At 34.7% G+C, this 15,627-nt stretch overlaps 1 protein-coding gene across 3 annotated transcripts in view; it reads left to right on the forward strand.

Moving 5' to 3' along the window:
- Window positions 1-15,627, forward strand: part of PHF20L1 (PHD finger protein 20 like 1) — a 114,366-nt gene that overhangs the window by 15,195 nt on the left and 83,544 nt on the right. For all 3 annotated transcript variants that reach the window (XM_044669213.1, XM_044669216.1, XM_044669221.1), the window contains exons 3-4: window positions 14,821-14,992; window positions 15,137-15,221. In XM_044669213.1, coding sequence (XP_044525148.1) covers window positions 14,821-14,992; window positions 15,137-15,221 — 257 coding nt within the window. The remainder of the gene's footprint in view (window positions 1-14,820; window positions 14,993-15,136; window positions 15,222-15,627) is intronic.

A 15,627-nucleotide genomic window follows, 5' to 3' on the forward strand; every position in this document is an offset into this window, starting at 1 on the left:
CTACTTTCATAGATGCAGATTTTTATAACAGAATCTTCTATAGAGTTGATTTGGCCAAAAGATTTGTTACTCTATAGCAAAACTCATTATGACCCTTTCAAGACTTTTGTTCCACTATCAACTCATTAACCATTCAAAGTTTAAGCTTCAGATAGTAACTCCAGTCAGCATTTTAAGCCATTTCAGCTTTGTAGGACCTTCCAGAATTCAACACTCATTTTCCATAACCTATTATAAGCCAAGGTTGCTTTTATGCCACAGTGTTCTCATTAAATTTTGGATGATCATAATACAATAAAGAATTTAATTTCTTAGTGGGGAAGAATCACACTAACAAAATACTTTCTCTTTGTTGTCGGCAACTATATTAAGAGGAATTCTTCATTTTATTTTGGACAGATAGGCAAAATGTATGTCTTTATAGAACAGCAGTATTATTTTGACTTCTTGGTTACAAAAGGAGTATAGTATTTTATTTTTTAATAATATTTTAAAAGTATAAAGCATTTGTTCTAATATTGAATTTACAGAAGCAAAGTATCATGGACAAATACAATTTTAAGAAATTGTATTTGAAACTTTTGTTAAACTTGTCTGGGAAATACTCCATCATTTTATAGAGGAACAAATTGAGGTCCACAGAGGTTAAATGACTTGATTCAGTCAAAGGTCTAGTCAACAAGCCTGAATTTATTATGTACCTACTATGTGCCAGATGTCACGCTAACTACTTGGGATACAAATTAAGGCAATAAACAGTCCGTTCCCATGGAACTTTCAGTTTAATGAGGAGACAACATGCAAACAATTATGTGTTAACAAGATATTTGGAAGATAAATTAGAGTCAGTCTCAGAGGGAAAACACTAGTAATAAGGAGGACTGGGAAAGCCTTTTTGTAGAATGTGGGACTTTAGTTGAGAAAGGAAGGAAACCAGAGTAGCTGAGAGGCAAAGTTGTGAATGAGGGAGAACATTCCAGACATGAAGGACAGTCAGCCAAATGGAGTCGGGAAACGGAGTATTATATACCAGCGACAAGATTACCGGATTGTAGAATACATTAGTAGAGAGCAGGCATAAGAAGAAAGAAAAGGTAGCAGGAGGCTTGGCAATAGATGGCTTTAAACTCAAATTATTTTATGTTTGACCTTGGCGGTAATAGGGAACTATTGAAGCTAATTGAATGAGTTGGGGGATGATTTAGTCAGATCCACTTTAGGAAGATCAATTTGGTTACTGAGTGGAGGATGGTTTGGAGTGAGGAACTGCATGAAGAAAGGAGACTCACTAACTAGCAGACTATTGCCATAGTTGAGGTATGAGATGAGAAGGACTCCATAGAAGCAGCAGTGTCGAAGAATAGAAGGCACATATAGGAAGGATGTTACAAAGATAGAAATGATGGAACTTGCCAATTTATTGGATGTGAGGAGTGAGAGAGTGGAGAATTATATATATATATATACCCAGGTTGTGAGCCCAAGTGAATATCCTTGACAGTAGTACAGAAGTTGGGAATTAGGGAGACTTTAGAGGGAAAGATAATGGGTTCAGATTTGTCCAATAAGGAGTTAGAGATGTTAGATCTTAGCTTAGGAGAGAAGTTAGAGCTTCAAAAAAAGATCCGAGAGTCATCTGCATAGAGATAATAATTGAATCCAAAGGAATTGATGAGATCAAGAGAAATAGTGGAGGAGGAAGAGAAGAAAGTCTAGGACAGAGTCTTAGAAGACCTACATATATAACAGGTTACCTGGATGAAAGTCACAAGCAAGACTAAAGTAGAGATAGAATAGAGTTGGTATATAGATTTTTGGTTCAGAGATGATTACGAAACTTCTGAGGCTGAGAAGCAACAGAAGAATATGGATTGATTTTCTGCAGCTTGTGCTAATTTGGGCCTGACAGCACCAAGAAAACAGGTTCTCCACTTGGCAGTAATACCACACTATCTGTAGTCCAGATGTGGAACCATCAATTATAGCAGTTAGAGAAATTTTGAATGTGGTGGATCAGTTCACTTGCTTTGGCAGGGTACTTTCTAGGCATGTCCACATAGATGATGAAGTTGACCCATGCATTACCAGAACTATCTTAATGTTTGGGAAATTCCAAAGGAAAGTATGAGAGAGAAGAGGTATTAGGCTGCCTGCCAAACTAAAGTTCTACAGAGACATTGTGCTGACTTCATTGTTGTAAGCCTATAAAACCACAATGCCAGGAAATTGAATTGCTTGCATTTGAATTGTCTTAGGATATTCTGAAGATCATCTGGTAAGAGAAGGTACTAGATATTTAGGTTCTTTCTCTAGCCAAGCATTCAAACTTTTCTGCACAGAGCACAACTCCAATGGCCTGGCCACATAGACTGAATGCCTAAGAGACTGTTTTATGGAGGCAAGACATAAGACAAGGATGATAATAGTCCCTCTGAAGACCTTTGGTATTGATGTAAGAAGTGAGACACTTGCAAAAACCCTCAGGATGAGATGCCTACATCAAAGAAGGTGCTGTGCTATCTGAGCAAAGCAGAATTGCAGTAGCTCAAAAGAAATGTGAGATGCAATTTTTTTTTTTAAACCCTTAACTTCTGTGTATTGGCTCCTAGGTGGAAGAGTGGTAAGGGTGGGCCATGGGGGTCAAGTGACTTGCCGAGGGTCACACAGCTGGGAAGTGTCTGAGGCCAGATTTGAACCTAGGACCTCCCGTCTCTAGGCCTGACTCTCAATCCACTGAGCTACCCAGCTGCCCCCTGAGATGCAAAATGTAAGAGACATTTTCATCCCAAATCTTCATATGGATTAGTTGTTCCCCACTCCTGGTAGAGCCTTCTGAGCTTGAATTGGTCTGATCAACCACAGTTGGACACACTATATATTGACTGACATAGTGATGTCATTTTGGAAGTATCAGAGATAACCAACTTAATGAAGATCCAGTTAAGGTGACAGAGAAGGAGCTCTTTGACAGGTAGGAGAAATAGGAAAGAGAAATGTCATGAAAACCTAGAGAGAAGAGAGTATCAAGAAGAAAATGATAGTGTCAAAGACTGCAGAGAGATAGCAGGATGAGAATTAAGAAAAGACCATTAGATTTGGCAATTAGATCATTAGTAACTGGAGAGCAACTGAAAAATTAAGAGGAAGGGGAGTGAAGGCAATGATTGTTGATCCCTACATAAGGAATTTAGTCACAAAGGGAGGAGGTATGAGTTTTGGCTAGGTGAGAGGAGAATCAAGCAAGTTTTTTGAAGATGGGGAGGGAACACAGGCATATTTTTAGGGAAGCAGCTAATAAATAGGAAAATATTGAAGAGTTAAGAGTAGGGGTGATAGGGCAGTTTTCTGGAGAAGATTGGGTGGAATATAATTGTGTAGGTAAAGGGGTTTGTCTTTGCAAAGAAATGGGTTATTTCTCCTTCTGAAATGGGTGAAAGAGAAGAGATTTTTTGGTGAATGGCCTCAGGTTTGTTTTTTTGGTGGAGGTTTTTTTTTTTTTTTCCACACTAAAATGAGGCAAGCTTCTTAGCTGAGAAGGTGAGGAAAGGAATTGCTGTGGAAGCTTTTGGAAAGGGAAAAAATATTACCGTGGTGAGTGTGTATTGAAATTTAATAAAGCAGGTATAAAAGGGTTGCTCTGCTACAGTGAGGGCCCAGTTAAGATTATGTAACATAAATTTGTCATGGACTCGGTAAGAATGGTTTTGTGATTTTTTTCTCCAGCTTCATTCACCTGCTATTTGTAGGAGTGAAGACAGTTGATGGTGGAAGTAATCCAAAGCTGCGATTTAGACAGGCAGGATCTTCAATGGAACAAAAGGGGGCAACAAATTAGATAGAAAAGGATAGTGTAGAGTTGAACTGATTAACCTAGGGATCAAATAAGGAAGGGAAGAATACAGGGTTGATGGCTTAGGAAAGAACTAAGGAGTGGTGGAATTGGATTATACAATGATACAGAGAACAAGGTTGGGATTGCAAGACAGTATGGGAGGTAGAATTTTAGAGTTCATAAACATGGGTTTTCGAAACGCTGAAGTGTGATGGCAATATCAGGGATATAATATAATTTCCTTGGAAAATGGATAAGTTGAGGAGTTTTGAGGTTAGGGTGTTCAAGGAAGTAATAAGATGTATGCTGAATTCCACCAGTATGGAGGGGAGAAGTTGGGGAGGAGAGAAAGATGATGATCCAGGTACTGAACTCCTTAAGAAAGGATAGTGTCCTAAGATCTTTAGAAAACGAATGTGATATATGATTAATATGTATGGTAGGTGATAAATAGGGACTTTTTAAACTAAAAGTAGGAAAGGTGATAGAGCTAGTAGGGAGAACCTAGAATGGCAAAGGGGGAGCAAAGCATATTCCAACTCCCCACCAAAACTACTGAGTCAATGGATATATGAGTGAAAGTGTAACCAGTGCTGGAAAGGGTATCCAGGGAAGTTTTGTTATCAGAAGAGAGTCATATCTCAGTGAGGGCAAGAAGATGGAATAATAAAGTTGTTTAAAAATGCAAGCTAGTTATCTATGGAGCAGGCATTCCAGAGAGAACAGTGTTGTGTAACTTTAAAGCAGGAGATTGGGGATTAGGGAGCTGGGTTGAGTGGGGATAAAGGTATGGTTATTGGGGGTTGGAGAATGGGATTTGAACAGTGGCAGAAGGAGGAGAGGATCATAATTATTGGGATGAGATGGATATGTTGGTGTAGAAATATTTTAATCAATGAAGAATGAATTCAGGTAGCTCTCTAAATATGGGTTTGGATTTAGAATGAAGCTAGATTTGACTGAAACTCAAATGGCTACATCTGAAAATGATGAGGTTTTGCTTAAATATTCAGTATTTAAAAGTTACTTGAAAGTCAAAACATAAAAATATTGGCAAAATTTGCCTTTCCAATAATTGCTTGTTAAATAAAACCAGTTAATTTGGTGATACTACAAACTAACAATTGTCATTTAGTTGTAGCAAATACAATTGTAGTTCTTGTAAAGAAAACGAAATTTAGGATTTAATATTTCAGTTTGGGGTTTATAAAAATGCACAATTTTCTCTGATAATATGCTAGATTTCGTGCTTTTTGAAAAAATAAAAAGGTTGAAAGAATATAGTAACATTAAGCCTTTAAAATTGATTCATGATTTGATTTTCTGTAATTGTGCTTTCAATGTATATGCTGTTTTTTCTTCTGTTACTTTTTAATTTAAATATCTTTTCCCTCATATTTACATAATTTACAGGTATCTAAGAATCTTGGAAAACATTAAAGATAAGACAAAAAGAAGAGATTTTTGCCTGTGCTTGTCTTTATTTTCTTGAAGGGGATATTAATAGAATTTAATAATTAATACTTCCATATTCCCTATTTAAGCAAAAGTATAACCTTTGCTAGATTTTTTTTATTTTGAGAAATATGATTGAATCCAAGCTTAAAAAAGAAAATAGATTTTTTTTTCCCATGATGTACTTAGTAGTCCAGAAAATTTGAGTGGCCACAGTATTAGTAGTTCTGTAGTGTCATAAAGACTTAAAAATAAAGTTAAGATAAAGTCATTGTGACAAACTTGTAGCATACTGTAGGAGAAAAGTGATCAATTCCAAATCAGTTTTGTCATATCTGCAACTGTCCCCTTTTCTTTCTCAAGTGAATGGTTTTCTATCTTTATTGAGAAGAAAGTGGCTCTCTGACATGACTCCCCTCTCTCCCTTAAATCTATCAATGCTCTCACCTATCCTTTCCCTTCCCTCCAAGTATTAGAGGATGAAGTGGGCCTCCTTGCCATGTATAACATTTATGTAATTTCCTTTATTTTGTTTTTTTTTCCCCATGCCCTTGCTCCATCAGTCCATACCATTCTCATGCATGTTCAATCTCATTCTATTCTGCTTCTGACTTCTCATTAGACTGTGCTCAAGGTTCCTCTTTCCTTCAAAAGAGAACATAACCTTCAGTTGACCTTATTTTTCCCTTCAATTTGTTACCTTACTCTTTTCCCCTATTCCACTGTCACACTTCTAGAAAAATAAGTTTACATATGAAGACTACCATCACATTCTTAAACTATTTCCCCTTTGTTATCTCTAGCTTCTATCTTTATTACTTTATAATTCTTAAAAACCAAATGACTTTATAAAAGTTTCATTTAATTAATTAATTAAGAGCATTTTTCAATGGTTCCATGATTCATGTTCTTTCCCTCCCCTCCTCTCATCCTGCTCCTGTAGCCAACGAGCAATTCCACTGGGTTTTACATGTGTCATTGATCAAGACTTAATTTCCGTATTATTGATATTTGCACGAGGGTGATCATTTAGAGTTCAAATTCCCAATCATATCCCATCAAACCATGTGATCAAGCAGTTGTTTTTCTTCTCTGTTTCTGCTCCCACAGTTCTTTATCTGGACATGGATAGCGTTCTTTTTCATAAGTCCCTCAGAATTGTCCTGGTTCATTGCATTGCTGCTAATAGAGAAGTCCATTACATTACGTTGTGCCACCGTGTATTGGTCTCTGTGTATAAGGTACTCCTGGTTCTGCTTCTTTCACTCCGCATTAATTCCTGGAGGTCATTCCAGTTCACATGGATTTCCTCCAGTTCATTATTCCTTTCAGCACAATAATATTCCATCACCAACAGATACCACAATTTGTTCAACCATTCCTCAATCGAAGGGCATCCTCTCATTTTCCAATTTTTTGCCACCACAAAGAGCGCAGCTATAAATATTTTTGTGCAAGTCTTTTTTCGTATTATTTCTTTGGGATATATAACCAGCAGTGTTATGGCTGTCGTTTAATGACTTTTTGGCATGGTTCCAAATTGGCTTCCAGAATGGTTGGATCAATTCATAACTCTACCAATAATGCATTAATGTCCCAATTTTTCCACATCCCCTCCAACATTTATTACTTTCCTTTACTGTCATATTAGCCAATCTGCCAGGTGTGAGATGGTACCTCATAGTTGTTTTGATTTGTATTTCTCTAATTATAAGAGAATTCTCTAATATATAAGCTCTTATTGATAGTTTTGATTTCTTTATTGGAAAATTGCCTATTGATGTCCCTTGCCCATTTATCAATTGGGGAATGGCTTGATTTTTTTGTACAATTGATTTAGCTCCTTATAAATTTGAGTAATTAGACCTTTTTCAGAGGTTTTTGTTATAAAGATTTTCCCCCCAATTTGTTGCTTCTCTTCTAATTTTGGTTGCATTGGTTTTTTAATTTAATGTAGTCAAAATTATTCATTTTACATTTTGTAATATTCTCTATCTCTTGCTTTGTCTTAAAATCTTTACTTTCCCATAGATCTGACAGGTATACTATTCTATGTTCCCCTAATTTACTTATAGTTTCCTTCTTTATATTCCAAATGACTTTTTAATTATCTGCATTTTACATTGTTGATGAGTAGTTCTTAATTCTGATATTCTTTGCTCTCTTGCCTTCTGTAAAACTGCATTCTCATGGCTCACTTCCTAACTTTCTTTTAATACTCTTTCCTTTACTAGCTTTCTACTTTCCTGTCCTTTAAAACATGGATGTTTCTCTGACTTCTGTGACTTGGTCTTTGGTAGTTTTATCCATTTTCATTTTTTGACTTTTTTGATTTCTAACTTCTATTGAAAATCTTGTAAATCTGTATCTCTATCCTTTGTCTCATCACCAAGTTTCAGACCTAGATTTCCAACTTGCTATCTCAATATTCAGCCAGTACCTCAAACCCAAAATATCTAAAAAATTGAGCTCTTGAGTGTTTCCATGAAATTTCTTTCCTAATTTTATTTTTTTTTGATAGTACAACCAACCCCTCTCAATTACCCAAACCATTCATCCTGAATGCTCTCTTTTCTCCCATTCCTTTGTTAGTAAATCCTCTTGTTAATGTCTCTTATACCAATACACCTACTCCCTATACAAATAATAACTACTTGGGATATTCATTTCCCTTAGGTTTAGCTCTCTTTTCTTTGTATATAGTTTACTTGTCAAATATAATGTAATTTTAGTTCTCATCTCTCTTAAACATGTTAGAGTAGTTTCCTAACTGGTTATATTGCTTTCAAATTTCCCTCTCCAATTTATCCTTCACTCCAATGCTTGAGTAATTTTCCTAAAATACCACTCTCTCCATGTCATTTTCTAATCAGAGCATTAGTGATTTCTCTTTTCCCTTAATAAATCATAAAATCTCGTTCAAGGTTTTCACAGTGTGTTTCCTGTTTACCGTTTCATTATTGCATTCTACTCTATTTTCTTGATGTTCTAGCCAATGCAAACTACTTTCTATCATTTGTTTTATAATGCCCATCTTTTATTTTTGTGCCTGTGCGTTTCTTGAATCATTTCCATTCCTTTTCCTTGTCCCCCAAAATAGTTTGGTTAGTGGATAGATAAAGGCACTATACTTGAAGTTAGGAGACCCTGATTTTAAATCCTGCCTCAGATTCTTACTAAGCTGTGTGACCTTGGGAAAATCATTTAACGTTTCTGTATCTTAGTATTCTTAGCTGCAAAATGAGGGAGTTGGGCTCATTCTTCCCCAAAGTTCTTCGTGTTTCTCAAAATACGACCCTATGACCTTTACCTGGTTTTAATGAAATATTATGGTAGAGTAAAAGAGAATTGGAAATGAGTCAAAAGATCTCAGTTATAGACTAGGTCTAATCACTCAAGAGTTGTGGGACCATGGGCAATTAATTTAACTTAAAGATTGGACTAACTCCTCTTTGAGGTTGTTCCTAGCATTTGAGTTTTTGTGATTCTTTTATGTTCAATTTGTAGTGTTTAAAATATAAATCAACAATTTCAAATAATTATCTGAATGCTATTTACATTTCAGAATTGGCAATTTCTTTCTGAAATGGCCCAAATATAGTAGGTCACAGTAATGTTGCATTTAATGTTTATTTGCTGCTATAATTTAGGTGATCTTCAATTTTAATTTTTTAGGAATTGTGGTATTCCTGTCTCACAGCCATGTAACAGCATAAAAATATTCTTAAAAAGATGGTTTTTTTTTTCCCCTCAAGGTAAAGCTCGATATCATGAAGTACTTCCAGGTTTCCCAAAGATAATTCATTCTATTTTCCTCCCATTCAGTTCTGAGCCCAGCTCATTGTCTATGCACAGTATCTGTACAAAAGATATGAACTAATTAACCAACTCTGGGTAATTCATCCAACTGTGTTTTGCCTGGACAATAAGTTTTTCTTCATTCATTTCTTTTTTCTTGTATTTTTTAATTCAAAAGAACTTCTTTGAGGGATTATTTATCTCATGTAGGAAGCTCTGCATTGTTGAGCTATTGATGTAATCAATATAATTTGCAAATAATATCTTATAGATCTCATCTCCAGGGAACCTTTCATCCATTTTATTGAATAAAAAATTCATGACGTAGCCAAAACTACTGATTTATTTATCTTCATAACACCTACTGGTCTGATTCCTAACTAACTTTTCTCTACTTGTCTCAGCTTATATTTTAGTTTTTTATTAATTTTTCTGGAAACTTATAGAATTTAGCTCTTTCAAGTAGAAAGATGATTTTATATTAATATGAATGAGTTTTATATATGATAAATGTTATAAGAATGTAGAGAAGGAAGAGTTATTCCTTGACTGCTCATCTCTATGTGACTGTTAACCATCTTAAATCTCTGTAAGATGTTACTTATTACTTAAGTAACTTTTAAGGTTTGGGTCAATTGACTGAAAGGACTAGAAGAAATCACATAGGGCTATCTTTGAGATGTATTGGGACATAGTTTAAAGAGCTGGAATTGGAATCAAGAATACCAGAGTTCATACCATTGCTGGGTTTGTACCACAAAGAGATCATAGGGAAAAAGACATGCACAAAAATATTTATAGTCTCACTCTTTGTGGTGGCAAAAAACTGGAAAATGAGGGCATGCCCTTCAGCTGGGGAATGGCTGAACAAATTGTGGTATCTGTTCGTGATGGAATACTACTGTGTTCAAAGGAATAATAAACTGGAGGAATTCCATGTGAACTGGAATGACCTCCAGGAATTGATGCAGAGTGAAAGGAGCAGAACCAGGAGAACATTGTACACAGAGACTGATACACTGTGGTAAAATCGAATGTAATGGACTTCTGTACTAGCAGCATTGCAATGACCTGGGACAATTCTGAGGGATTTATGGAAAAGAACGCTACCCACATTCAGAGGAAGAACTATAGGAGTGGAAACACAGAAGAAAAACAACGGCTTGATGCGGATACGATTTGGAATGTAAACTCTAAACGACCACCCTAGTGCAACTATCAATAATATGGAAATGGGTCTCGATCAATGACATATGAAGAAACCAGTGGAAATGCATGTCGGTTGGGGGCAGGATTTGGGGAGGGATTGGAGGGAGGAGAGTAAGAACATGAATCATGTGACCATGGAAAAATTTTTTCTAAAACAAATTAAATTAGATTTGAATAAAAAAAAATACCATGGTTCAAATCCTGCCCCTGACGAGCTATATGAGTATGGGCATATCACATAACTTCTTCCAACCTCAATTTTCAACTTTAAAAGTGCTATAAAATGGCAATTATTGTTACATACTTAGTTCTCTTAATCTAAAGGATGCTTTATAGTTTTATATGTGAGAAAAGTGTAAATGAATATAATAGTGTATATAATAACCTTTTTTTGTTAAATCTTCTAACTTGATCAAAATATTCACTAAAGTGTTAATATAAAAGTGTTCAATGTGGAGTTGCTGGTAAATAAGGTGAAAAAACAGCAAGATAAACTTGAAGTAACTTCTACTTCATTTTCTATGATCAAAGGAGCTGAGAGTACTTAAGCAACTCTTGCATTAGGCAGAGATGTGCAGGAGCTCTGGGTATTTGATAGCATTTTATATTTAGCAAATAGTAAGGGAGTCTTTTGTGAACCATATATTTTGGAGACATAAACCTTGTCAAAAGATTTTTTTTCTTGACAGAAACCCTGTCCTTCACATATATCACCTCCATATATACTTTAGGGATGTTAATGCCCCTGTTAAAACAGATTCATGTTTGCAATTTTAACTTTTCCTTATACAGGTCCCTGTTTTATCCAAACTATATACAGTATCCAAAAAGTTCTTATTAGGTAAGAGTAAGTCCATTTTTCCATCTACCATATAATTTTATAAAGAAATTTTTATACTGTATTTGTATGTAGTAAAAGAAGGAAATATGAACAATTCCCTCTAAACACCATTTTATTGAAGATGAATGAATTAATAAGCAGGGACATTCTATTCTACAAGGTTTTTTTTTTTTTCCATTTGAGAATTTGATGAAACCAAAATGGTCACATGAGCAGGAGGCAGGCAGCTCAGCCCCCATATACTTACTTCACAAAAACCTGGGCATTTATATCAGGTTGAATAATAGCTTAAGAAATCCGTTGAGAAACTATAATAAACAATATTTTCACCCTGGGGCTACATGTAAAATCAACCAGAAGCCTGTAGGAGGGAAGAGGCCACCCAGAAAAACTAATACCAATCCATTCAAAGAAGATAACACATAGTCTATGACACCCAGAGTCTCTGAGGTCCCTTCTTTAAGATATTACAGGGGGCCTTGAAAATGTAGTGTTCTGAATCTGAAAGATCAAGGGGTGAGAGGCTTAAAATTAGAAGTTGGAGATAAGCATATGAACTCAGGATATCCAGGGTAAGATCAAGCAAGGCTGATCAAATATAAAGCCATCTGACATAAAATAATAATCCAAGAATTTAAACAGAAAAGGTAAATAAATAAAAGAAAATAACTAGTATGAAAAATTACTGCAAATCTAGAGATCTCCTCCAAGAGAAGAAGCAATTTTGTAACAAGAGCAAGCAGTGGCTCAAAGAAATCAAAATGAGCTATATGAACATGTAAAGGACAATGAAGCAAATGATAAAAAATTAAAAGCTTTCAAGGAAAGAATTAGAAGGAAATGAAAAATTAGTAGATGTGATAGCCTTATCTAAGAATCAGGCACCCCATAAACCAGAATATACAAAACAAATCATTGATTCTATGAGTTAGCAAAATATATTAGAACAAAATCAAAAGATTTTAAAAATAGAAGAAAATATAAGATATCTAATATAAAAAATAACAGATTTGGGAAATAGATTAAGCAAAGAATTTAAGATTTATTGGACTTATAACATTTAAAGAAATTATATAAAACTTACCAAATGTATTAGAACCAGGACAAACAAAAAACAGAAGGAATCCAAAGAATGTCCAGGCAAAATAAAAACTCCTTCCAAAAAGAAAGAAAGGAAGAAAATACTGCAAGTATTCAGAAAGAAACAGTTCAAGTTAACAAGGAACTAGTCAATATCATGCAAGACTTAGTTGGTTTTATTCTTCATAAAGGAGATCTTGGAATACAATATTCCAAAAAGCAAAGGATAGGCTTACAATCAAGAATAATAATGTACCTTACAAAAGGTAGTCCTCAGGTAGGATTCTACAGGGAGAAAATGTATCTCATAGAATAGAGGACTTTCAGGATTTCCTGATGAAAAGACTACACCTTAAATATGAGTCCAGAGAAATATAGATAAATTTATTTGAACAACTAGGAGCTGAGTGATGATGTAATGTGAACATTCCATTTAGAAAAGAAGAAACTAATATTTCAAGTCTTTAATGTTCTTAAAGGATTGAGTTAAATTAGGGAAAAAAGAGGTCTTACAGGTAGAATAGTTTTGTTCTGACAGTGATCTACTAGTTTAGTATACATATTAGAAAATAAATTATATTACCCAGCATAATATCTTCCTAATGGATCCATGATTACTCTTCGTGAATACTGTTTCACCAACCTCTTTAATGGTCCACTGTAAAATTTTCCCAGGAAGCAAAGTAAAGCTCACCGGTCTATAGTTTGTAGATTCTGTTGTATTAAAAAAAATACTTTAAAAAATGCCCTTCTCTAAACCTGTGGTACCTTGCTTGTTTTCCATGATCTTTCAGATATCACTGACAAGCTTAGTAATTATATCTGCTGGTTCTTCCAAGATGTCAGATTGCAAATCTTTATCACTGGTATCAGCTACCTCTTAACTATTTTTGTTCTGTCATTTGCAGTAAAAAGGTAATTTTCCTTTGCAGGGAAAAAAAAAAAAGGTTAAGTATCGCTGTCAAAACTTGTGGGTAATGGGGATGGGTGGGCATGTTGGCTAAAGCTATATATAAATATCTCAGTTACTGCTAAATATTAAGCATGCTAAAGGAAGTGAAGATCCTTCTTAGGAGCTCTATAGTGTTGCTTAATTTAAACCTTAGTTATCTTTTATAAATTTTAAAGGTACTTGCTTTTCTTGTTACAAGAGATTATTATATCAAAAGATATCTATCCATCTTATCTTCTATCTGTATATATGCATATGTGTATAAAATGCCCTGCTCTATAATAATAGTTTGTATTTTGTCATAGGTAAGATTGACAACATGCTTTTTTAGCAATCTGATGTAGTAATTAATATGTCTATATTACAAATATTACAAATAAACACACTGAATCCCAAAATGATTAAATTACTTATGCAGCATCATGCAACTAACAATTGTCAAAACAATGATTCAAACACTGATCTTTCAAGTCCAAGACCAGTTCTTTTTTCCCCCATCATACCACATAAGCTTCTATTATTAACAGTTATGCATTTATCTATAATTCATGCAATATATTTTAGATTACCATAAATCAAAAGTTATGTAAATATTGATTTTAATTTGTTAGTTTCATGGGTAACTGAATTTTTTAACACCTTTAGGTTACCTCAGTGTGAATGTATGCTACATATACTTGTATATAGGAGTATATGTGTATCTTCTGTGGAATTAACTGAATTAATTCAGACCATAGCTCTTCACTGAAGTAAATTTTGTTCTAAAAACAACCAAATACAATTGTGAATTGCCTCTATAAGCTTTTTTTTAAAACTTTACATACCATCTTAGAATCAATACAGTCTACTGGTTTTAAGACAAAAGTGTGGTAAGGGCTAGGCACGGGAGGTTAAGTGACCTGCCCAGGGTCATACAGCTAGGAAGTGTCTGAGGCCAGATTTGAACCCAGAACTTCTCATGTCTAGGCCTGGTTCTATCCACTGAGCCACCTAAGTATTCCCTATAACCTATTAAAATTCAGAACCATGTTTTGCCTGTCTTGGTGATTTTTTTTTAAGTCTCTTTAAAAAACTACCACTCCATATGAGAAAAAAAGATTCTCTTTATCAGAAACTAGCCATACTTTGAGATCAGCTAGAGCCAGCTACTCATTGCTTTAATTCAGTGGTTCCCAAACTTTTTTGGCCTAACACCCCCTTTCCAGAAAAAATATTACCCAGCCCCCTGGAAATTAATTTTTTAAAATTTTTAGTAGCAAATAATAGGAAAGATAAATGCGCCTGTGGCCATCACCACCCCCTAGATCGCTGTAGCACCCACTACAGGGCAGTAGCACCCACTTTGGGAATCACTGCTTTAATTGATCTTTTTAGATATTGCTTTATACATTAATTTGAATGGTCTAATAATATGTTTGGTATGGCAACTATATAGTGAGGAAGAGATGAGGTAGTGTCAATAGTTTTTATGTGGGAAACTTGGATTTTGGATTTTAGTGCAAGACAAAAACTAATCAACCCAATACTGAGATTGTTATGCCATGTTTCTGTTTTTAATGTTAAAGAATTCTTAGTTACAGTACTCTGCTTCATGATTTGAAGGAACAATTTTCAGAAATCTGGTAGTATTGAGCTTCCCTTTTGCTCTTTTAGGTACCCATCACGAATTGAAAAAATAGACTATGAGGAGGGTAAGATGTTGGTCCATTTTGAACGCTGGAGTCACCGTTATGATGAGTGGATTTATTGGGATAGCAATCGATTGAGACCTTTGGAAAGACCAGCACTAAGAAAAGAAGGCCTGAAAGATGAGGAGGAATTCTTTGTAAGTAACAAATTTTGATATATTCTTTCTCTTTGTTAGCTATGTAATTAAAAAAAATTATTTAGATTTCACAAAAATTAGGCTTTAAAATAAATGTCTTATTTTTTTGCTTAAGTTATTGATCATTAAAGTTGTCTAAAATAGGACTTTAAAGCTGGAGAAGAAGTTCTAGCGCGTTGGACAGACTGTCGATATTACCCCGCCAAGATTGAAGCAATTAACAAAGAAGGTATGTATTTGGAAAGTACAAGGACTTCTGCCAAAAGTCAACTTCACTTTTATTTCTAATTTATGTAGTATCTCCATGTAGTTTCTACTTTTACTGGCACATTACTTACCATTATTTCATTTTTTGAAATCTTTTTTGTTTGAGTACTTGGGGGTAATAAAACTATCTGATTTGTTGCAGATAAGCAGAATGAATGAATGATGGAATGAGTGATTGCAATTACTTTTAGTTGCTAATGGATTGTATAGTGCTTCATTTTGACTTCTTTTTTTGTACCTCTTCTCTTTAATAGCTTTTGGGCCATTTTACATTGGAACAAGCATTATTTCAATTAAAGAAACGTTAACCATATGTTATTGTGCAGGCTTAGGTCTTAGGTTTGCAGCAGGGAATAGAAAAGGGTAAA

The sequence above is a fragment of the Gracilinanus agilis genome, chromosome 1 (genome assembly GCF_016433145.1).
Source record: "Gracilinanus agilis isolate LMUSP501 chromosome 1, AgileGrace, whole genome shotgun sequence".
Lineage (NCBI taxonomy): Eukaryota > Metazoa > Chordata > Mammalia > Didelphimorphia > Didelphidae > Gracilinanus > Gracilinanus agilis.